The sequence below is a fragment of the Pteropus medius genome, unplaced genomic scaffold (genome assembly GCF_902729225.1).
Source record: "Pteropus medius unplaced genomic scaffold, Ma_sr-lr_union100, whole genome shotgun sequence".
NCBI lineage: Eukaryota > Metazoa > Chordata > Mammalia > Chiroptera > Pteropodidae > Pteropus > Pteropus medius.
The window spans coordinates 21481682-21506592 of NW_024349801.1; the positions used below are offsets into that span (position 1 = coordinate 21481682).

The 24911-nt window shown below is 42.9% G+C and overlaps 1 protein-coding gene across 3 annotated transcripts; it reads left to right on the forward strand.

Moving 5' to 3' along the window:
* The first annotated feature begins 3874 nt into the window (after nucleotides 1-3874).
* Nucleotides 3875-22401, forward strand: HDC (histidine decarboxylase). 3 transcript variants are annotated; one of them, XM_039889064.1, is made up of 12 exons: nucleotides 3948-4026; nucleotides 6205-6377; nucleotides 10083-10196; nucleotides 11118-11240; nucleotides 13532-13666; nucleotides 13913-14056; nucleotides 14460-14526; nucleotides 15376-15538; nucleotides 15630-15720; nucleotides 19649-19747; nucleotides 21104-21205; nucleotides 21340-22401. In XM_039889064.1, the coding sequence occupies exons 1-12, from the start codon at nucleotides 3996-3998 to the stop codon at nucleotides 22084-22086; spliced, it is 1989 nt and encodes a 662-aa protein (XP_039744998.1). In that variant the 5' UTR covers nucleotides 3948-3995; the 3' UTR covers nucleotides 22087-22401. The 3 variants fall into 3 exon arrangements, with proteins under 3 accessions (XP_039745001.1, XP_039744998.1, XP_039745000.1); XM_039889066.1 differs by lacking the exons at nucleotides 3948-4026; nucleotides 6205-6377 and adding an exon at nucleotides 9185-9521; XM_039889067.1 differs by lacking the exons at nucleotides 10083-10196; nucleotides 11118-11240 and having other exon boundaries at nucleotides 3875-4026.
* Nucleotides 22402-24911: the final 2510 nt, after the last annotated feature.

Sequence of the window (24911 nt, forward strand, 5' to 3'; positions counted from 1 at the left end):
GGTTTTTTCATTGTTGTTTTAATAAAAGTTCAAAACGTATAGAAGGGCACAGAGAATAATGTAACAAACATTCATGTACCTATCATTCAAATTTAAAAAATCTTAAATTTCCCTTCTTTTGCTTCAAATCTTTTAAGAAACAATGTTACAGATGTAGTTCCCCTTCCTCATCTCATTTCTGTCCCTCTCCTAAAAGACAACCACTATCCTGAGGATGAAATGTTTCTATACTATCCTGGGGATGAAATGTTTCATTCTATTTGCATTTTCATACTTTTACTACATGTCAAGTTTCATAAATATATGGTAGAGTTTTTTGTGGTTCTTAAAGTTTATTAAAGCTGTCATTCCATACATGTGTCATTCCGCATATTTGTTTTTTCAGTTTACCAATATTTTGGACATTTATTCATGTCGGAATAATCATTCATTTTGGCTGTTATATAAAATTAAATAAGAATATACCATAATTTACTTATCCTTTGTTCTATGCGTAGATATGTCACATAATTTTTTGCTATTACAAATGGTACTGTAGTGAGCATCCTTGTAATTTGTTACCTCCTCATTTGCACGCATATACGAGGTCTCCCCAGAATGGAATTGTCAGCTTGAGGTTAGTCAGTTATACCAAAACTTGATACTGTCACACTAACATTTTTGCCAGTCCACATTAGCATGAAATTGTGCTCATTATATGCACTTCCTTATTCCTAGTGAGATAGAACATTTTTTTTTCTCTGTTGTTTCTTGTCTGTTAGTGTTTTTTCTGTGAATTGCAGGTTTGTAGCTGGTAGTTTTCTTCTAGATTTGTTGAAGTTTAATATTCTTCTGGAAACTAATCTATTTGCTTGTTATATGAGTTTTCAATATCTTCTGCCAGTGTCTGATTTATAGAAAAGTTTATGTTGTCTCAGTTTTACATATTTCCTGAATGTCTACCACATGCACTCTCAAAGCCAGGCTGAGGGAGAATTCCGAGTTTTATATGAATCTCACACTAAAGGAGCCTATAATTAAAGGTGGAATGAAATTTTAATTTCCAACTTGATTCTTTTTATCTTTTAGCTAAATACTACCTCCTTTTCACAATTATGCTTTCCCACATAATTAGTGAGGGAAAGACTTAATTTCACACTCAATATTTTTAAAATATCTAATATACTTCTTAATGTAATGAGAGATTTAAGTTTGATAGACAATATTTCTAGGTAGCATTGGTTGTGTGAGAGAGTTCAATGAGAATTACATGGCGAAAGAGTGACAAAAACCTTTCTAGTAATTTTGTATTAAATGAGAAGGATTAGGAGGATCAACTTGCTGTTGTATTTTAAGCATAGAGTAATGAAAAGATGTTTGGTGGCTGTGGAACTATACTTCTAATACCCCTTGGACAACTGCCTCCTAAATGTTTTTTTTTCTTTTCTTCAGCTTTCTTGAAATATAATAGACAATTAGTTGCTTATATTTACATTGTACAATTCAATGAGTTTTTTCAATTATAGTTGGCATACAATAATATATTAGATTTAGTTGTATAGCATAGTGACTACTATTTTATTCTAGCTTTCCCTGAGTTCAGCTCTTCACCCTGAAGCTAAAGAGGCGTAAAAATGCAAATCTGATCATGTTATTCTCTTGCTTAGAACATAAACATTTCAAAGATTTCCCATTGTCCTTTGGGCCAATGTAAATCCTAAGTGTCCCTTCACAATTTTGCTCCTTCCTACCTCTCCAGTTTCATCTGGTACTGGGCTCTCTACTACTTTCTACTCCAACTTTACTGGAGTGTGTCTAACCTCAGGGCCTTTGCACATGCTGTTCCCGCTGATCAGTTTTTCACACCTTTCCTCATCTACTTGTAATTCAACTTTCAGTTCTTAAACTCAACAACATTTCTTCATCAAAATTTCCCTTTCTGTGCCGCAGATTAGATTAGGCTCTATCTCTCTTTGTATGCCTAATTGACACCCTATACTGCCCCTTTCAAAAAAAACCTTTGTGGCAAAACAAAACAAAACAAAGCTAGGAGGCAATCTGTCTTCCTAGATTGTAAGCTTTATATGGCTTGAGTTGGTGTCTGTCTTGGTCTCCACTGTATCACCACTTGTAATATAGGAAGGACCCAGTAAATATTTGTTGAGTAAGTGAGCAATTAGAAGAAAATGATGATAAAAAAGTATGTAATATGATAAACCCATTTATTAATTTCCTAATCTTAGTGTATTGTATTTTTTCCAGTTGTAGAGTTTTCATTTTTAAAAATAGTTTTTAAGTTCTTACCATTTTTTCATCACATTAAAAATATCTGAAGAGAGAAATCGAAGATATGTCAGAAAAAATTTCCAAACTGAAATTCAGAGAATTTATATATTAAAAGAATATAATATACATAATTTATATATAATGTATATATCAATATATCCTATAACATATATGTACACATATACATATACAATTATATGCATATATTATATATATATGAGACAAGGTAAGAAAAGTTTAACATAGACATAATTGGAGTTGCAGAAGACTAGAAGAGAGAGAATGGAGCAGAAGCAACACTTGAAGAAAAAATAACTGATAAAGTTTTAATTTAGAGTGCCTGTCTTAGTGCCTGGTACTTTTTATGGGCTCAATAGATACCAGCTGTTATCACTATCAATATTATTATTTTTCCCACCCCTGCTTTAATGAAAGATTTATACTATTAGCAGTTTCACTGGAGTCCAAATGTACTAGGCCATTTTTCATCAAAAACCTTATGTTCCTGGATCATTCCTTTTTTTTTTTTTTTAAATTAAAGATTTATCGAGATATAATTCCCATATAAAATTCCCCCATTTAAAGTGTACAATTCAATGCATTTAATATTCACAGAGTTGTGCAACAACACAATAATCAATTTAAAAACATTTCCACCCCGCTCCAAAAAAAAAAAAAAAATAACACCACCCCAAATCCTGTTTCCCTAGCTGTTAACCTCTGACTCTCCACCTCCTCAGCCCCTGGTAATGAGTCATCTACTTTCCATCTCTATAGATTTGACTATTCTGGACATTTCACGTAAATGGAGTCATACAGCATGTGGTCCTTTGTGACTGGCTTTTTTCACTTAGCATAATGTTCTCAGTGTTGTAGCATGTGTCAATACTTTATTTCTTTTTATTGTGGAACAATATTCTGTTGTATGGATATGTCATATTTTATTTATCTATTTACCTATTGATGGACATTTAGATTGTTTTCATTTAGCTATTATGAATAATATCTCTATGAACCTTTATGTTTCTGCATGTCCCTTTACACATACGTGCCCATACACACACATACACTCTCTCTCTCTTTCTCTCTTAAGCGCTAAAAGCGATTAAATCTGGGTAATGTTTTCATTTTTATTCTTTTTGCTAATCTGTGTTTTCTCATCTCTTTACAATAGGTATTATGTAGTAATAAGAAATCTTCATTGTGTTAGATGGTAACATCTGCCTGCATTACTCTATAGGTGCCTGTTCCTATCTTCCCTGCCGCTGATAGGAAAGCAGTGGCAGAAATAATTCATGCTATTTATTCTGCATACCCTTGGCTTTTTTTCTGGGCTACCCAACTGTGAGCTTTGTCGGAGCCTGGGGCTTGTCTGGATCCAGGAGCAGAAAAAACTGTGGGCGCTTCACCATGTTTATCTGGAAGCTGCCGGCAGGCTTGGGTTGCTAAGTACACTCACTGTCTTATCCTCCATCTCTCTCTCTTTTTTTTTCTCCATAAAGAGGCAGCTTGCTTTATTCTTGACCAGACAAAGTTGTGGTCACTGTTCCCCACAAGGACTGGGGGGAGAAGGGGTGGATTAATTAAGCCTAGAGGAAGACCTTTTGAAGGGCGGAGCTAAAGTCAAATTAAGGATAGCCTTTAAATAAAGGGCCCCCACTGGCTGCCCAGGAGTGCCCCTTCTACCTCCTAAGCATCCATCTGTGAGAAGGAGCCAGAGCCTGAGGGAGATGATGGAACCTGAAGAGTACAGAGAGAGAGGTGAGCGACGGGCATCCCTAGCTCTCTTTCCCGCAGCACGTGCAGTAACTGCTTTCGATGGTCGGCCCTTAGATTTTGGGATTTCATTTGATTGGGCATGAGGACTGCCTTCTGAGAGTTGGCTGCCGCAGAATTTTTCCTGAGAAAGGAATATGGGATCAGAGTTTAAAGCTTTTCTCAACCTCTCTTTCATTCTTCCTCTTACATACCCACTTTCATATACATCCACACTACCATGTCACACATTTTCTTTCTGCTTTCCCACAAGATAGAGGATTTGGATTCCCAATTCACTAAATGGGAAAAGGGGGATTAATTGTTCATATTCTGAAGTAGAAAAAAATTTCCTAAGTGTCTTGTGGTCGTTGCAAAATTTTTTCTTTAATATTCATTTCTCCATATGTGAATCTATCTGTAGTGTTCATCCATTTAACCATTTATTCCATCAACATTTAGCGCCTACTATGTATCAAGCCTTGTGTGATGAACAAAACCAAATGGTTATCCTGTTTTTCAAGCATGGCTCTCCTAAGAGTAGAAGTAGTTTCTCTCCCTATAAGTTTTTATATCCTCATCCCACTAGAAGGTTATAGTGCCTGAAATCTCTTTGCTGTAAGGCATTGCCCCTTGTTAAAATCCATGTTTTCCTCTCTCTGCTCCACCCCAACGCAGCTAACTAAGCGGCTGTCAGCTTTTAGACTTTAGTTTGCATGAGCTTCTGTCCGTGCTTTCCGAAGGCACTTTAGGCTGACGGCAGGTTCCAGTGGACATTTATCCTGTGCCTGGAACACAAATATATTTCATTCTGTCCCTGGACAAGTGGAAGGCTAGGTCCTGAGCTCTCAGACCTCTTGTGGGGTGCTGCTGCAGTCATGAGAGGCACTGCCTCAGAGGAGAGCAAAGAAGAGAGGAGGGTGCCAAAATTTCTTTTTGTCTCCTTCATTCACTGTGTTGTCTGGGGCTAGTACTGCTCATAGTAATTTTGCACGAGGTGGTGCAAAGAGAAGTCAGGTTCCCTCTCTTCTTCTCTATTTTATTTTATTATTTTTTTTGCAGAGGGGAGAGGAGCCTAAAGAGTACTAAGGAGGAATTATAGATATATAGAGAGACAGAGAGCCTAACACATAGACACAGAGACAGACACAGAAAGGGAGAGAAGGAGGGAGGGAAGGGGGCGGGGGAGAGAGAGAGAGAGAGAGAGAGAGAGAGAGAGAGAGACAGAGAGAGAGAGACAGAGAGAGAGAGAGAGAGAGAGAGAGAGAGAGAGAGAGGGACTCAGAGAGAGGCACTGAAGAGATACTCTCTCCTGGAGAAATGAAAGGGAAGAAAGAATAAATAATTTGCAGTGGCTTCAGAGTATTTGACATAGCTACTTTTCTTCCTTATTTGTTTGTTCATTCATTTGTTTGTTTGTTTGTTTTTTTAGCATCTAAAAATGTTCTAGGCACCGGGTGTTGGTGGAGGCACAGGAAGGGAGATAAGTGATTAAGACATAGCCCTGTATTTCCCATTTTAGGCTAGTGCAGGGTTTTTAGTTGAGGCCTATGATTGTGTTTAAGGGATTCTGTGAACCTCAGAAGTTATAGACAAAATTTTGTGTGTGTTAACGTACAGTTTTAATCATATTATTAAATAAGTTTTATGGGTCTTCAAAAACAGGAATTATTGGTCCATTGGGAATGGTGAACAAATATATATTTCACCTTTACTCAGAACCCAGCATGGGAGCTAACAAAGAGTCTAAAGTGTATATGTGTACGTGTAACAATTTTTGGATAGAAAGAGCCACAGAGTTTCTACTGAACCTGTAAGATAATTAATTAATAGATGTCTTGTTTTGAAAAAGAAAAGAAATGTGGGTAAGATGGTCAAGACTGATATGGATAAGGGAAGGGGGAGGTAAAAGAAATGTTTTACTTTGGTACTAGAGTTTTATGTTTTGGAGATTTTCCTTTTTGTTCATTTGTTCACTTACACACTCCCTCCTTCATTTATTCATTCCCTCACTCGCTTTTCTTTATTCTGAAGACAAGGCCTATGCTGGGATTAGACCCCCCACTTACCCGTGAACCCATCTCCTTCTTCACCAATCTCTGGGCCCTAACATGAGAGGGACAGACACACTTTGGCCAGGCCCAGTCAGGGTACATAAGGCTGGTTTCTCTCCATCCCTTGTAGGAAAAGAGATGGTGGATTACATCTGCCAATACCTGAGCACTGTGCGGGAGCGACGGGTGACTCCAGACGTGTGGCCTGGCTACCTGCGAGCCCAGCTGCCTGAGAGTGCGCCCGAGGACCCTGACAGCTGGGACAGCATCTTTGGGGACATTGAGCGAATTATCATGCCTGGGGTGAGACAGTCACAAGAGTAATTCTGGATTTCAGGCCATGGGAGGGTGGGCAGTGGACTGAAGAAAGGCCTGGGATGACCCTTCAGCCACTTGGACAACATCTAAGCCTACTATTGGGCATGTGGAGGGCAAGGACTTTGACTGAAATTAGGTTTCTGATGCCACATGAGTTGCAATGTTGGGTGGGGAGCTTGAGGGAGGACAGACTGCATTCCAGGGCCTAGTCTGACAGAAGTGTGGAAATCTAATGGGATGAGGGAGAAACGAAAATTGAGTTGGAGGGGAAAGGACAACCGTGGATAGCAAGTTGGAGAGAGGAGGCTGGAGATAGTCTCTGAAGCTCCAGGTGGCAGAACCAGGGACTCTTCTACAGAATTCTGAGACATGCCAAAGGGAAAGAAGGAAGATGAGAACACAGACTCCTGAGGGCACTCCGATGGTCAGGTTGGGTGCCTGGGGGAGCCGAGCTAGTGTTGTCAGCCTCCTCCTTTCTCCTCCGTGGGGTAGGAACCATGTCCTCCCTTGCCAAGTGGAGGTCTTGTGATTGAGCTGCTTTTCAGGAGTAGGAAGGGGCTTCCAGTGACAAAGGGTCCGACCTGGTGATAGCCAAGGGCCAGGGAACAGACAGAAGCTGGCTGATGCACAGGGCTTGAGCTGAGGACCACTGCCACAGGCTGTGACGATGTCCCTGGCCACCAAGGGTGAGGAGCTGTGCCAGGGCATTCGTGCTAAAAGTACGTGAGTCTTCCTCCCACGGAAAGGCTGCCTTTAACTGAGCTCCACGCCACAGGCCAGGCACTGTACCAGCTGCATTACAGGCCAGCTTGTTTTACCCTACAGTGACCCTATGATACCAGTTTTAAAGATGAGTGAACTGAGGCTCAGAGAAGTTAATTGTCTTCCTAAAGTCATAGAATTTGTGCCTGGAAGATCCAGGATTTTAATCTCGGCCAGTTCTACTTCAAAAGGCTCTGCTCTTTCTCCTACACTGACATCTTCACCGGTGAGTGACTGAGCCTGCACACCCAGGCCTCGCTCCTTCAATGGCGCTCCCACACACAGGCTGTTCTCGCTCTCCCTGTGTGGGGCACGGCTGTCCTGAACCACATGTGTCCAGCGGCTCTTCCCGAGGACACCTTAAGATGTGCTTTGATTATCCTCAAAGAGCTTTGGACTTAGATGGGACAGAAATATGCCTGGAGGCAGGGGTGAGAAATTACTCACACTCAGAAGATGATGTCAAGTTCGTATCACACCAAATACTCATCTCTCTCTGACCATTCAACCTATTTCGCAAGCATCTTTGGAAAATTTTTGTATCAGTAAAGCTTTATCAAGGAGACTAGTTCCCCGATAAGATTATCTCATGAAGTTCATTCTGTAGAATGTAATCTGCTGAGAAGCCAACTGTAATTTAGTAGTGAATGACATGTAAGCAACTGTCAGAAGAGACGGAAATGAGCCGATTCATTTGATTGAAAGACATTTCAGCAGTTGCTAGGGGTATGGTCAAAGAGGCTCATTTCTGGACCAAGAGGTCTGTCTGTTTTGATAAGGGTTCCTCTGGCTCACGACTTATTCTTATCGTGTTTATCTTAAAAGAACAGACAATTGCCTCTTGATAGGATCGGGAGGTGGCAGTCCCTCTCTGGGTTTCCAAAATACATAAGCACATCGATTATGAGGCCCAATCTTTCATCTCATCTTCCTGGATGCACCCGCCTCTGAGAGTTGGCCCGAAAGCAGTTGGCCCTTTGCTTTCTCATTTTGGCCAGCACCTCACTGACAACTGGGTGAGCTTTTTCCTCTCTGCCATCTCCTGTGACACACACACACACACTTCCATTGACACACACACACAGAGAGAGAGAGAGAGAGAGAGAGAGAGAGAGAGAGAGAGAGAGAGAGAGAGAGAGAGAGAGAGAGAAAGACTGTCCTTTTGCTTTAGTTCCAGTTCTGGTTAGAAAAACCTCATCAATCCTTCATGAGGGAAAGAGCAGCACAGGGAGAGAAGACGGGATGCCACCCTGCTTAGGGTTTGGGTTCTGGAGTCAGACAGCTCTGGGTTTCTGTCTCAGTGCTGCCATCTGTCCCCAGGAGGGGTGTGTGTGATCACGGGAATGCTGACTTTCTCTGCCAGCCCCAGTTCTCATCTGTAAAACAGGGATAAGGGTGGAACCTACTTCACAGGGGTGCTGTGAGAATTAAATAAGATGAATCATGGAGAGTGGAAGATATTGTTATTACCTACGATGCCTTCTGCTTGGTAAAAATCAGAGGAAGAGGTCTGGTTATCTAAGAGTCAAGTCAGGATATGCGATGTGCCTGTCACCATGTGATTAGCTTACTGTTGACATCAGTGTTTTACATTTTACTAATTTCCTCCCAGGCCAATCCACACAGCAATCCTAGGAGACAGGATTTATTTTTTGTTGAGAAACTGAGGTTGAGAGAGATTCGGAGAAGACCGGGTTTTATGAGGTCTGAATCCCATAAAATTTTAAGATTTCCTTCAAGAAAATAAAATTGAGGATGAATCTCAAAAGAGACCCACACAAACATGAGAGGAGTTTAAGTTTATTAAGCCACCTTATTAGTTTCACAGTAAATCTACAAGGTCATATAGCTGGTTAGGGGCAGAGGTAAGACTGGAACCTATGTCCTTGGGTTTTAATCTTATGCTTCTTCTACAATACACACTGTCCAGGACGCTGTCCTTGCTCTTGTGGGATAAAGGAATTTCTGAATCATAAATGGTACACGAAGATGTTATCTAATGAGTTCTCTCTCAGTAGGGCGACTCTTCTAGAATGAAAGTGTTCCATTGTCTTAGATAAGAGATCAAAGGGGGCTGGTGAGCTGGTGAACTGGGCAAGGGTTCCCGGAGAAAACGAATATTTAGTAGCTTTCTAAGAATTAACAGGTTTTGAAAGGTCATGGCTATATGGGAAGTGGCTTCCCGTCAGGGGACACGCATTGCTCAAAGATATGAGTGCAGAAATGAACAGGGTGTATTTGCAGAGCAGTGAGATGAAGCCAGATTAGATAATCAACGAGGCTGAGAAGCCACTGAGGATGCTTCAGAGACCTGTTACAGGGGAGCCCTCCCTGTCCACCCCGCTCTTCCTCACATCAGGCTCAAGGGTTAGCCTGGAGGCAGGGATCCCACGGATGTGGGCTGGGACTTTTCTTGCCCTCTCCTCTCCTCCCTCCATCCCCACTAGGAAGCTGAGGACATCTTTGAACCCATTCACCTTGACTCTCTGCAGGAGATACGTGCCCAGAGAGCTGAGTGATCCACGAAACTAGATGAGACAAGCAACCTGTTCTCCCCAGTAGCACCCCCTTCCTTTTATTACTGGGCAGTGTCGGCCTGGGAGATACATACTGGAGACTAATGTGAACATTACCCAGAATCTACAATCTTAATTACTATAGCAATTTTCATTTCACATATTCCCTTCCGGTCTTTGCATATGTGCAAATGCTCCACTAAAGAACTAGCTTAGAATATGAGAAACATGGGCAGCAAGAACACCATGAATATGTCTTATTTATATGGAGTCATGTCACTTATTTGGCTGTCTTAAAAATATTGGCCCATCTCTAGACTGGGTGCTTCCCCTTGCCAGGGAGGGTCGCTGGAGGAGGAAAGCCTCCTGGACATGCCTCCTGGTGCCACCTGTGTACATGCTCTGCCTCCAGGTGGTACATTGGCAGAGCCCCCATATGCACGCCTACTATCCAGCTCTCACCTCTTGGCCATCACTGCTGGGAGACATGCTGGCTGATGCCATCAACTGCTTGGGATTCACCTGGGTGAGTAGCAATGGCTATAGCTGAAACCAGTGGCAATGGGGGACATAGCAGGAAATGACATCTGGGGCAAACATATTTTTGTTCCGATCTCTGAACAGGAATTCAAGTTAAATATTAATAATGTATACTTTTTTTGAACTTAAGCTTTATATAAATGATCTCATCTTACCCATTAGCCCTGTGGAATCATTAGTATTGGCCCCATTTTGTAAGGAAAAAAATTGAGGCTTAAATAACTTATCTCCCAGCTCAAAGAGATCACACAGCTCAAAGAGACAGATATGATATTTGGACTGAGATCCGCTTTTTGCCACAGTTTGTGATCTTTACTAAGCGCTTTGGTGCCTATAGGCACAACTTCCTCTGTGCTCTTGTCTTCGAGGGGTTAGGGATATGCTTGAAGATTTCTCTTAACTCCTTAAGCACAGAACAGCTTTAAATTGTGCCAAAAGCCTCCTAGAACAGCCTTATATTTTAAGCCTGAACTGTTATAGAGCATATGGTGGGGGGAGAGGGCTGAGGGGGCTGGAGTGTTTTTTTCTTAGACTTAAAACCTCCCTCTGGCCTTTAGAATGCTTCTCAGCTGGGTATTTGAGGGACTTGGGGCTCCAGATAGAAACAATCATTTCTAGGGCTATTTCTCTACAGTGCCTTGGAGTCACAGGATAATCCATTTCCTCGAGGTTGGCATGAACCCCAAACCCCACATTCTTTTCCCTTTTTGACTTGGCAGAAGATGGGGTGGAGATGGGACAGAGGGCCTGATCTTGACCCTTTCTCTAGAGATAAGAAAGATTAGGTTCCCATTGATACTGCCGGAATGAGGGGAGGTCCTGGACAGAGACAGGTCTATTTCCGGAGCTGAAGGGGGAATCGTGGTGCCCTGGGGCTCTCCAGATGAGGTTGCTTTCCCTCTTTCAGGCTTCCAGCCCTGCGTGCACGGAGCTGGAGATGAACGTCATGGACTGGCTGGCAAAAATGCTGGGACTCCCAGAGCACTTCCTGCACCACCACCCTGGCAGCCATGGGGGAGGCGTCTTGCAGGTGCCTCCACTGGCAAAGCTCCCCCTAGCATGGGGGCTCAATAGTGAAAGATAAGCCAATCCCTTGCCCAGGCAATCCTCTTGTTCTCCAAGGAGTCTTCCCCATGTCACTCACACCCCCACCAGCACTGCCACCATCGTTGTCACTACCATCATCACTCTCATGGTTGACACAACCATCACCAACACCACCACCAGCACAGCTACCGCCTCCTCCACTGCCACCACCCGCATCTCAATTTCCACCTCGTTTGCAATGCTGCCACCACCGTCTCCACTCTTCCTTTCTCTTTTCTTTAAAAAGGTTAAAAACTCAGTGTGTCATCACATTTCCAGTATTACTTGATCTGGTTTTCTTAGTTTATAACCTGATGACTCACCTCCCTTGTCCCCTTTCACACCTATGGTAAGGGGAAAAGAGAAGCAAGTAGAGACTTCTTTCTTTTCCTTCTAGTTCCAGGAGCTACCTGGCAGTGACAGAAATTGACAGCATAAATCAGTTTATCTTATCCTACTACCCTATCTTTTGGATCTCTGCCAAATGATGGTTCTTCTAATATTTCTTTTTTTGTTAAGAGTAATGCAGCATAGTGGACCTTGCTGGGTAGCCGCCATAGTCCATACACATTGCTAGGTGTTTTTGCATCTATAAACCCCTGACATTCATGAGGGCTTTGTTCTGAGGCCTCTGAGAACCCCCAAATTCTTGAATTCTACTATAATGTATAATTTTCCTGGTTTTAGAATCTAGGATACAGATAGTAATATTTCCTTCGCACCTCACACCCACAGAATGAGGATTAAATGAATTCTTCTATTACATAAAAACAGCCACACTGCCCTGAGATGAGAACTGGAAAATTCAATGGGTCCACTTACTAGCTAAGTGTCTCCCTCTCTTTAACCTTGCAGCAAGATTAAAATCTGAACCTCACAAGAAAGACAAATTGCTGCATGTCATGGATGTTCTGGATTGTTAGCAAATAGCTAAAACTTCAGTTATTATAAATGAGAGAACGTGCTAAATGTCTGTTGTACATGATCTTGCCTTTTACCAATCATCTCAAAAATTATGTAGATAAATACTATCCCCAGTTTTTGAGATCAGAGCACTGAAGCTCAGAGAGGTTAAAAACTTGTTGCAGGCTGGTAAGTGAAAGGATGAGGATTCAAACCCAGGCCTGTCTAAGTCCAAACCATGCTTTCTCCTATATTCATCCGCCATGTGAACTTGGTTTAGTCCTGTAACCTCTCGAAGCATCACTATCCTCATCTGTGGACAAGGAATACAAGAATTTCAGAGAACTTTTATGAAGAGCAAATGAGATGACAGAAAATGTGTTGTAAACTATAAATTAGTTTACAGATGTAAGGTGGTATAGTAATTTTGCTGGCTTCCTTGTTATGGAATAATTTCTAGCCACTGAATATATTGTGGGATCTGGTCTATATCCCTCCCTGTGATACTATCTGCTAGGCTTTTCAGCAGGGAGCTATCAACAGTAGGTCACCTGAAAATTTCAAAAAGCAAAGACATCAAAGACTGAGTGGATGAATGATGAGAAACCGTAACAATCCTCATGAAGTCACTGAGGTGGCCCCCAGGACTCCCAGAGCCATGGCCAGAGCAAAATCCCATCTAACCCTCATTTGGGTAATCAATACTCCCACTCCTGGAGGCAGCTAAAGGGATGTACTCTATTTTACAAATGGAAAAAAGTCTTCCAGAGGGAGAATATTAGCTCACGGTCACAAGAACCACTGGCAAGAAAACCGACGCCAACGTTACCCACAATTTTCATAAGCCAGGATCCTCTCTCTGGGGTATTCTTGAGGAAATAAACTCCATTTTCTTACTTAATAAATGAGAGTGCTTTCTTTTAAGCACATTTGACATGGGGAGCAAACACAACTATAAACAAATTTATATCTAGCAGGGGCTAAACATTCTCCTTTTGGTCTGTGCGACCTCCAATAAAGATATTGGTATTAGATGAAAATTAGCTTTTGTTACTTCCTTGGAAAGTTAGAGGGCAGTGTCTCAGGAATGCATATGGTGCTGGGAATAGAGAATGCAGAACAGGCATGTGAGCTGGGGAAGAAGGTCAGCCCCTTAGTCAGGAGCTGTGTGCTTTTTAGGGATAGCTATTACACAAACACGTGCGTGCGTGCGCGCGCACGCACACACACACACACACACACACACACACACACAACTACAAAGAAGACTGGGGGAATTTGGCAAGAGAACGTAGAGAGAGCCTGCAGTTGATAATCCTTCTTCCACTGCAGAGCACAGTCAGTGAGTCCACACTGATTGCCTTGCTGGCAGCAAGAAAGAACAAAATCCTGGAAATGAAAGCGTCTGAGCCTGGGGCGGACGAGTCTTCCCTGAACGGGCGGCTCATTGCCTATGCCTCTGACCAGGTGAGTTGCCCACCACAGGCCAAACCTTCAGGTCACCTTCTGGAGCCCTAGTCCTGGAGCCATTTCCTTCTAGACACGAGTATGTGGGGGTTCAAGGAAGTGCAGGCCTGTGAGATTGTCTCCAGGAATGGTAGGGACACACAATTGTCAGATGTTGTATTTGATTCCTTTAGCCAGGCTTCCGTACTTTCTGGAGAGTGCTCATCCCAGGATGACTCTGCTAACAGGTTTTCGTGGTCTTGTTAGGCTCACTCTTCAGTGGAAAAGGCTGGTTTGATTTCTCTTGTGAAGATGAAGTTTCTGCCTGTGGATGACAACTTCTCGCTCCGCGGGGAAGCTCTTCAGAAAGCCATCGAGGAGGACAAGGACAGGGGCTTGGTGCCTGTCTTTGTAAGTCAAAATGTGTTCTGAGCTTAGGATGATAGCACTTCGAGGTGAGGAAGGAATTTTGGCAGAATTCAGGTAAGTAACAAAAACCAAAGCAGACAAAAGCAGAAAGGTCTTCAAATACAATGTTCTAAAATTTATGATTTGCTCTTCTTTGGTGAAACTTTTATTTTATGACTCGCTCTTCTTTGGTGAAACTTTTATTTCAAACACACATGTTATATGTACTAGGTTACCATATAAAATGCATAATTCTTACTGTCAGTCATGGTGAAATACAAGGTGAGATACACACTGTTCTAATGGGATGGGTGGGGTAAATAATATCTGGGATTAAATTTGTTTTCAGGCCAAATGTGTTACATGAGCTCACTTTCCTGTGTGAACTTCCTGTATTTTCCTCCAGGTCTGTGCAACACTGGGGACCACTGGGGTCTGTGCATTCGACTCCCTGTCAGAGCTGGGCCCCATCTGTAAGTGTCAGCCTTGTCTGGCTAGGAAGACAAGTAATGAATTCTCCAAGAAATGCTCCCTAGAGCAAGAACCTAAAAGCAGCTCTGTGAGATTAGCTTGCCCTTCTGTGGTTAATGCAGAGAGCGTGGGAAGCGCCAACATAGGTCACAAGTATCTTCTCCCAGGCCGACAGGTCATTGCTTTCCCCTGGCGTGACCAAGGGTTAGAGCCGCCCTCCCTTGTATCCTGTCCTAGGAAACAGCAATGAGGGAGTCTCAGGTTTCTCACCCTCTCACTTGTATACAGAAATCTGCTTAGTGCATGCTGTGTCCAAAGCACAAGGAGAATGAAATGTTTTCTAGTTTAGGCTAAGAAAATGTAAAGGGCATGGAAGGGGAAACCATGGGTGGAGGGGGAGATTAAGACAAACCCCGCCCCCCCTCCACAAATGTGATTGTTTAAAATCCTCAAGTAAGAAACCAAGTGGGAAAGAGAGACACCCTTTCTCAAATGTTTGTATCAGATTAACATTGATCTTTGGGCTACTGAGAAGTCAGGTTCTGGCCAGAAAGCTCTAGAATGAGGTTGAAAGGGTGTTGACCTTTGACCAGTGAGGGGAAAAAGGCCAGGATGAGTCTCTGCAGGCTTCATTCAGCCCCACTCCTCACACCGACACTCTCCATCCCCATCTCCACTCGCCTTGATATCTCATTTAGCCAAAAGCAGGCCAGCCTTTCCCAGCTCTTCTCTTATAGCCCACCAGCCAGCTGATCCCGGCAAGAGATGCCTTTTGGCTGGCTGGTGGCAACCCCCACCCCCACTCCCACTCCCAGTCCTGCCTCCCAGCCAGGTCACATTTGCCTCTTCAGGTGCCAGGGAGGGGCTGTGGCTCCACATCGATGCCGCTTATGCAGGCACTGCCTTCCTGTGCCCTGAGTACCGGGGGTTTCTGAAGGGCATTGAGTATGCTGATTCCTTCACCTTTAATCCTTCCAAGTGGATGATGGTGCACTTTGACTGTACTGGGTTCTGGTGAGTGTGGCAGCCAAGCTCCCAAACCGCGGGAAAGCCTCGCTTCCTCTGGGGAGGGCTCAGCCACTAACATCCCTTTGGAAATCCACAGGGTCAAGAATAAGTACAAGCTGCAGCAGACTTTCAGCGTGAATCCCGTCTACCTCAGGCATGCCAACTCCGGCGCGGCCACTGACTTCATGGTGAGTGGCCAGGAATGGGCAGCCTGTGGGCCTCTGAGATGGCTGCATGGGACTGGCAAGGGTCTCTCCTGTATGTCAGCTCTGGTCAGAAAGTGGCACCCTGTGAGCCCACCTCATAATATTGCTACTGCGTACCTTTAGTTTCAAGCTGTGCCTAAGTATGTGGAATGAAACTCAGAAAACTTTAAAAATCCTAAAAATGAGAGCAAACTTTGAGTCAGTCTGTACATCTCCTGAATACCTGTGGCATTTTTTTTTTTCATTCTCAGAAATGTCTCCTTACCAAGAACCAATTCTCTTCTGCCTCTGTCCTGGGTAATCTTTTCCGCTTGCTCCCCAATAGCAGGGTAGGGTGGAGAATTTCCTTGAGTAGGGAAAAAGGCTCCTTGCTTAAATAGCACGCATCTTTCTGTCCACAGAGAGGCACTGTGAGAAGTTCCATGGTGGGGGTGGGGCCATGGCCACCCTTCCCAGGGTTCCTGATGTCTCCAAACATTCTCGGCCTTCCTATTAACTGCGAAGACCCTCAGTCTCTCGAACCTGCCCACATTCTCAGCTTGTATTATCTCTTGGGGAAACAGTTTAGATTTACTCCTCAGTTGGAAGATGAGCCTTTCCTTTAATTGTAGGGCAGACAGGGATGGAAACGAGTTACGTATAATATGGCCAAGGGGAGGCAGCAGAGCTGAGATGAGCTTGGTTTGGAATTCCATACCAGCAAGTGGGCCTTTGGGGAACTTAGTGGAGCTCTCTAAGCATTGATTTCCTCATCTGTAGGGTGGGCACAGAGGCACTGATCTCATGGTGCGGTGGAAATGGGAATGTACAAGTAGATCACTTAGCACGGCCTTGGGAATGGGGCGAATGCTCAATGAGTGGTAGGCGTGATAGTCCTAAAAGCTCTTTTAAGCTGCAGAGATTTGTTACAAAGGAAGCGGTTAAACGTGTAGGTGCTAAAGCCAGATGTCCTGTGTTTGAATCCTCACTCTTCCATTTACTAACCTGTGCGGCCTTGGGCAAATGACTGAAACTCCATGTCTAGGTCTTCTCATCTAAAAAAGGATGATAATGATAGTATTGGCTTCTCAGGCTTGCTGTGAAGATTAAATGAGTCAGTACAGTAAAGCAAAGAGAACGATGCCTGACATCTGTGAGAATCATTCTTTGTGATGATATGATTTTGTCTTATCTCTTTGGGCAACCAAAGCATCTTTTCTTTTAGTCCTAAAATAAAAGCCCCCTCATCTCTTGATTATATTGATTATTCTTTCTTGGACCAGCTCACACTTCCTTTAGTTTTTTGAAGCTTTTTGATTGGAATTGCAGGCTCTAGGCTTGCTGTGGTAAGGAGGAAAGTCCAGAGGTTGATAAAAATAGAAGAATAATGATTCTTTCATCTCCACTGCCCTATCTGGTGGGTTTTCAAGATTTTTTTAATCTAAAAGAAAAAAAATTCTACAGCAGCCCAAGGAGAAGATATCTTTAGGAATAGCTGTAGCGTTTTTTCTTGAGTGTGAAATGATACTCATTTTCTTATAAGTGAATTTGCATCATCATAATTGAAGAGTATTTTTGTACCCTTGTCCATTTCAAATTTCATATTACCTTTTTGTTGTTCATAACAGTATCTCAAGATCTTCCTGTGATTTATTCCCACCAATTTGGAGATTTTATGGTGTTTTCTCTCTTCTAGATAACTTATAAAAATATTAAAGTAAGCTCTTCTTAGCACTAGTCCAGGGGAAACTTACCATTTATATTTCTACATCTAGAAAGTGCTCCTTTATGCTTTCCCTTCCTTCATCTCTAATCCTATGGATTTAATTTTCAAGTTTACAAAGAAACTCCTAGAAAACTGATGCTACTATTTGTTGTGATCCTGGAGGGGTCTTCGCTGCTGCTCTGACCTGTGTCTCAAGCTCTTTTTCACTCAGGTGGCTGTAGCTTTAAACAGACACTCAGCCATGTTTGAGATAGACCAGCATCCTGGGAGAGAAGACTTGGGGACTTCATCTCTGGGACCCTGGAGCCACCTTAAATCAGGGCTAGAATCTCTGACATCAGGGAAGCACCCTCTCCTTCTCCCATGGTGAATGAGGCATTGTCTTGCCTTTAGGAGGGCAGACCTGCAAAATCTTGAAAGGACACAGAGGAAGTGTGGGAATACCTTGAGTTAAAGAAGAGCCACATCGCCCTTTATAAGTCCAAATCTCTTGCTCTAGCAGAAATTATCTGCTAGGACCACCCTGTTGGGTCAGCATGGATTGGTTTTGGAATAGTGACAAGAGGAATAACTGGGGATATGAACAGAGTGTAAAGAAATCACGATTAAAATAGTTTCTGCCTCTCTTTTAATTTGCTGGTGAAATAAAGTTGCTAATGATAACCATCTGGAAAACAATATTTTTAGAGAAGGCCCCTGTTATCCATTCATTATTCTTCCAGAGTGTCCATCTAACAAGTGATGGAGCTGACGCTTTCCCTGGTAGCAGGGATTTTGTTCTGTGTCTGAGTTTTGTTGCCCTCTGCTGGCAAACAAGAGTCCCCAAGCTAGTCCTCAGCTCTTGAGTGTTTCGCTTGGAAAATAAAAAGCTAATACTTGGTGTGGGAGGAACAAAAGAGTAATTTTTAAACTATGCCTGGGTCAGGAAATGGGTGAAATGTGAAGGTGAGCACATTTTTGAGGATTTGGCAATCCTATGAACAAGTAGGTACATATCTGATGGGATAAATATTTATTTTCAGTCAACAGAAATTGTGGTAGCAGTTTTTTGACATTTGAGCAAGAAGTCATTAGAAACCACAGAATAAACTGCAAATGTTTTTCATACCCTTTGCTCTGTTTTCAGACCTGAGAAATCCATTCAAAATTGGTTTGGAAATTTTCAGATCTGTGGTGCCTGCAACCTTGAACTTTAAGCAGTATTGAATTTAGTCACCAGGAACAAATTTAGTCACCAGGTCCATTTTAGTCTCACAGAGGCAGAGATGTGGATATGCATTTGAAATCTGAAAGCTAGAGTGATGCCTCCTGAGGAGGGCACAGGAATGTCATAGGAGAAAATTAGGATAAGACTAATGTGAGATTAAATAATGATCATTTTTGGTTCTAGGCAGAAATGCCACTGTGATTTGTAGCTCACATTTTAATCATGTAAACAACCAACACTTACTGACAAATTCCCATGAAGCATTTTGCATGCTTCTCCTCGAACCACTTCCCTGGGAGGTGCTGTTCATTTTCCATCTCATGAGGTGGAATTAGTGAGGTGGCACTGCCCGAAGTCACAGCCTGGAAGTGGCAGAGCTGCAGGGAAAACTTTGGTCTGCCGGGCTCCAGCCTCTGAGCTCATGACCACTATTATACTTTACATTTTTGGGGGAAGAGAAATAGGACTTTATTTTCTGCTATTCAAGGAAATTAGGTTCGTTTAGAGGGGGGGAAAAATATATATATGTGTGTGTGTGTGTGTGTGTGTGTGTGTGTGTATACACACACACATATATATGTATATATACATATGTGTATATATATGTGTGTGTATATCTATCTATCTATCTATCTATCTATCTATCTATCTATCTATCTATCTATCTATCTCGCACTTATCTTGATTTTCAGCCTGGGGTGAAATGTTTAAAGCCCCATTTAAAGCAAAGTGTCTTCTCCTTCATTCAGGGTCACGGACTTACTTTCCACTTGTCCTGCTCCTGTACAAGGGCCTATTGGCCACCTTCACCAGTGACTTGGTAATATGACAGGCTAGCCTTTGGGTAACTTGCTTTGGCTTCCCCTTAGCAATAGCTTCAGAGTCATGGTGACACCAATCATCCCCGGAGGGTTAGGCAGCAACGCATGATACAGCCCCAGAGGGCGTGAGCGGGCGCCCTTATCTGCTACCGTGAGCGGTGTGCTCCTCTCTTCCAGCACTGGCAGATCCCTCTGAGCCGGCGGTTTCGCTCTCTAAAGCTCTGGTTCGTGATTCGGTCCTTCGGGGTGAAGAATCTTCAAGCGCACGTCAGACATGTATGTACTACTGTGCTGACTGGGCTGAGCCCAGGCTTGCCTTGCGTCCTAGGAGGGCTGGTTTCATCATAGGGCTCAGGTGCCCTGCACTGTTTGCGGACTCCTGGGACTCGATTATTCAGAAGGGCAGCTGTCTCTTCGTTAGCTAGGGGAACACTGAGCAGAACGTGACACATAAAACAGCTAGGCAATATTTAGCAGGGCGCTTTTCCTGAGAGAGAGCCTTATGACTTGAAAATGAAAAGTTTTGGGGGTAGTGACTGGAAACTGTTTTAAAGAGATCATGCAGTGGAGAGAGAAAGGCGTTCTAGATGAGGTTTGTAGTAACTCATTTCATCCTGGTCAAAGACGTAATTAGCTAAATCTCTTGCATTCTCTTGAAATATAGTAGCAGGTGTGAAGACCAGGTGATAGCAGTTACTCAGCAAATATTTTATTGAGATTCTTCTGGATGCCTAGAGAAATTTTAAGAAATGAAACAAAAGGCAACTCCTGTTCTTGTTTAGTTAAAATTCCTCAGTTAAAAAAATAGGAAAAAATTTAAAATGACTAAACTCCAGTGAAAGATTAATATGATACAAAGCTTTAAAATTTTTTATTGTGGTAAAATACATATAACATAAAATTTATAATTTTAACCATTTTTAAGTGTATAATTATGTGGCATTAGTGCACTAACAATGTGTGCAATAATCACTACTATCTATTTCCAGAACTTCTTCCATCATCCCAAGCAGAAATTATGTACCCATTAAATAGGTGCAAAGCCTTTCCAAAGTGTGTGTGAGGATGATGTGTAAAATACATTATTTGTGGAATGTCAGAAAAAAGGGGATGAAAGGGTACCTGAGGTGAAAAGATTTGAGAGGCAAGGGAAAGATGTAGGCTTAGGATGGGCGTGGAGCTGTCAATAGCCCACGTATTGCCTTTTTTTTTTTCAGTAGAAATAAGCTGAAACCTTTATGAGGCACCTGCCTGGGAACATAGAGAATGGGCTGGGTTTTGGCCCTCGCTTGCCCGCTGGGCTGATTGTGAAGCTGTGAAGCCAGGATATAAGGCCAGATTGCCTTGATTGCAAAATACATGACTTCTGGTTCTGGGAGTATGTTGAAAGAGGGCCCTGAGACATGAATTCTTGAGGTGGATCTGAAATGATAAGAAATAGGGAGCCACTGGAGGTTTTCCAGATTGCAGTATGAGTAAAATCAAACAGAAAAGAATATTTACTAGAAGCCATTCAGATCTCAATGGTTCAAAGGCGTCCTGGTTTAAACTCATTTAGCAGTGTGAAAGTTTATGCATGGTTGTCCGTGGCTTGACTATTAATCTCAGTTCTCTCTATATTTGTAATTCTAGGGAACCGAAATGGCTAAATATTTTGAATCTCTGGTCAGAAATGACCCTTTCTTTGAAATTCCTGCCCAGAGGCACCTAGGCCTGGTGGTTTTTCGTCTAAAGGTAATGCCATCTTCCGTGGCTGTAAATGATGTTATTTGGTGATCATTCACTATCTTGGAAACATAAATGCTGGACTTTGGGGGTTGCTTACAGGGATGAGATACAGACTTCATTTCTCTTTATTCTTCAAACAGGGTCCTAATTGTCTCACAGAAAGTGTGTTAAAAGAAATAGCTAAAGCTGGCCATCTCTTCCTCATCCCGGCCACTATCCAGGACAAGTTGATCATCCGCTTCACTGTGACATCCCAGTTCACCACCAAGGATGACATCCTGAGAGACTGGAAGCTCATTCGAGATGCTGCTACTCTCATTCTGAGTCAGCATTGTACTTCCCAGCCCAGCCCTCAGGTTGGGAACCTTATTCCCCAAGCCAGGGGTCCCATAGCTCTGTCCAGTAGAATGTCCCTCCAGCCTTCCTGTAGGGCAGAAGATGACCCAGCCCAGACCAAGAAGATTATCAAGCAGCCTCAGTGTATGGGAGCCAATCCCGTGAGAAGGGAAGATAGCCACCATCTTGAAACCTTGCTGGACCCACTTGATGACTGCTTTTTAGAAGAGAGCCCGGATGTCACCAAGCAAAAGCTTTCTTCCTTCTTGTTCAATTATTTGTCTGTGAGGAATAAGAAGAAGGCAGTGCGTTCCCTCAGTTGCAACAACGTGCCTGTGAGTGCTCAGAAGCCAGTGCCCACAGATGGCTCTGTGAAGAATGGGGGCTCCTCTCGGGTCAGAATCTTCTCTAGGTTTCCAGAAGAGATGATGGTGCTGAAGAAAAGTGCCTTCAAAAAACTAATCAAGTTCTACAGCGTCCCCAGCTTTCCTGAATGTAGCTCTCAGTGTGGGCTCCAGCTGCCCTGCTGCCCTCTGCAGGCAATGGTTTAGACCAGGGGTTTCGGCCAGAGTCCATGGACGTGTTTCAGGGAGTCTCTGAACCCCTCAAAATTGTATGCTGAATTGTGTGCTTATGTGTATGTGCATTTTTCTTGGGAGAGAGCCCATAATTTTAATCAGTTTCTCATAGGGGTTCATGACCCATGAAAGGATACACATGGAGAGTTTAAGCCAGCATGATCCAGAAGGTTTCCAGCAGTCGGGTCATAGAGAAAGGGCCCAGGGTAGTGTACTGACAGGCAGCTTCTGTCATTCAGCTTGCGATATAAAATATAATGTAGAAATAAATTGTGCTTGTCTCTAAAATAAATCGAATCCTGTATGACTTAATTCATCACCAGAAGTGATTAACCAGAGCATATCCTGGAGCCTACATGCATGCACATATGAATTCTGCTTCTCAGGATGCGAAGATTTGAATTTGTGCATAAATGAGTTTGGAGGAGCCTTCGGTATAAAGAAGGCCACCGGCTTGAGTCAGGCACTGTGATTTAGCATTTATAAAGGAGGAAACTGAGGGCCCAGGGCAAAAGCTTACAAGTGGGCAAACCCAGATCTCCTTGCTTTCAATAGTATTTCTACCATACTGTACTGTTAGAGATTGTACTTGATCAGAAACTCTCAGTACAGTAGGCACCTCTGGTCCTTTCGTACATTTCAATGTTCTCATTTTTCTGGACCCTGTAGTCAGATAAAAGTTGTGGTCACCGGCTTCTTGCCCATATTTAGTTCATAGGCCAAAAAATTTTCTTCCCGTTTCAGATGGTACATTTACAGGGAGCAGCTCTGAAATGGGTTGTAGTAATAGTTCGGTGGACAAAACTGGACACTACTTAAAGTGGTAAGGACAGATTTTAATCAGTAATTTTAATCAATAATAATCACTATTGCAATAGAGAAAAGAGTCCAGCATAAACTGGACTCAACTCAGATTTGTACACTGGGCATTTTAAAGAGAGAATGAGAAAGTAGGGAGAGGAGCAAGTGGGAACTCAGTAGAGTCAGGGAAGTGAAAAACTACAAGAAGCAAGTAGAGGGGGTTGGTCCATGTGAAACCCCTCTGGGTTTGCTCCCTGGTGCTTATCGATGTTAGACTCCTACCCTCCTACAGAGGCTGAGACAGGGGCCCATCTTCAGGTGTTGGATGAAACAGTCAACTCTTTTGGCAGCCTCGAGCTTTTGCAGCCTGGAGTTTTGCTTGTCACTCAAAGAGGAGTGTGTGGACCGTAAGTAAGTATTAGCATCTCCAGGTACTTCTTCTGCACATTAAAGCTTGAGAAACACTGTTGTAAGCCAGTGGTTCTCAATGTGAGCCTGCCTCAGAATCACCAGGAAGGCTTGTTAAAACACAGATTGCTGGACCCATCCCCAGAGGTTCTGATTCAGTAGGTCTGGGGCAGGCCTTGATAATTTTCATGTCTAACAAGTTCCCAGGTGTGGCTGCTGCTGGTCCGGGACCACACTCTGAGAAACATTAGTCTATGAAGATATGTCTCTTCCTGTGAGCGTTCAGTACATGTGACTTTTGGCATGTACTGAGCATTCCAGGCTTTAGTTTTTTCTTTTACAATATAAAAATGTTTGACTAAACCCTCTCTAGGATTGCTTTTAGCTTTGCTATAGCAAATAATGTGTATGTGTATATCTAGTACATAGATATGTGCTGTTAATGTGAATTTTCAAGAGCAATATCAGGCTAAAGGTGACAAAGTGCTGCTTTATGCTGGGCATTTTGAGTCGCTCCAGATCTAAGATGTACGCCTCAGTTAATAAAAGGCAATTGAACTCTGAGGAACTCAATTACACTAACTAAACATATGTGATGTATAACTCAGGATGCTTTTTCTCTATGTCAGCGGTTCTCAAAATGTGGCTCCTGACCAACCACATAGGCAACACCAGGAATTTGTTAGGCAAATGCCAACTCTTATTCCAACTCTGGGGACTGAGTCACAGCAGTCTGTATTTAACAAGACTTCAGATGATTCTCAATGCTCAAGTTTGAGAATCACTGCTCCAAGTGAACTAGACCAGTGGTCTCCAACTTTTTTGGCACCAGGTACTGGTGCTCCTATGAGAATCTAATGCTTGATGATCTGAGGTGGAGCTGAGATGGTGAAGCTAGCTCTGGGGAGCAGCTGCAAATACAGATGAAGCTTCTCTTGATCGCCTGCCCCTCTCCTGCTATGTGGCTGGGTTCCTAACAGGCCATGGATCAGTATAGGTCCGTGGCCCTGGGGACCCCTGAACTAGAAGACTGAGATCATCTGTTTAGCTCATATATAGATATCGGCTTATGTTTTTAAAAATAACCACTTGCAATTTTAAGTGATGATTTGCATAGATATTTCTATGGGCACTACTTCTGACTCTTTTAAAAGAGAAAAACCAGTCTTTAAAGTTGATTATCTGTCCCAGGTAATGGCTTAATTTTGTGTACAGACATGCAAACCCAGGTATTGAAGATATTGTGCTGGGGCTCTCTATTCATCACAGTATCTGGCCTGAATCACAAAGATTTGGGGAAGTGAGAGGCTGAGGAAGCCATCAGGCGGGGAGGGAGAGTTTCTGAGTTTCTAACTAGAAAGTCTAAAATTGAGTCCAAGGTGATCAGGTTCCAGCAGGCTCTGGTACTGAAACACTAATGTTCTGGCTAAAGATGTAAGTGCTGACCTTTCATCCAAAAAGATGTCCCTGTGACACAAAACGATGTCACTGCTTTAACATAACCTCTGCTTACACTGGATTCACTTTAACAAGATTCCAGTAACACGATTGCACAATGTGATACTCTCAAAAACAAAGGTTACACAATC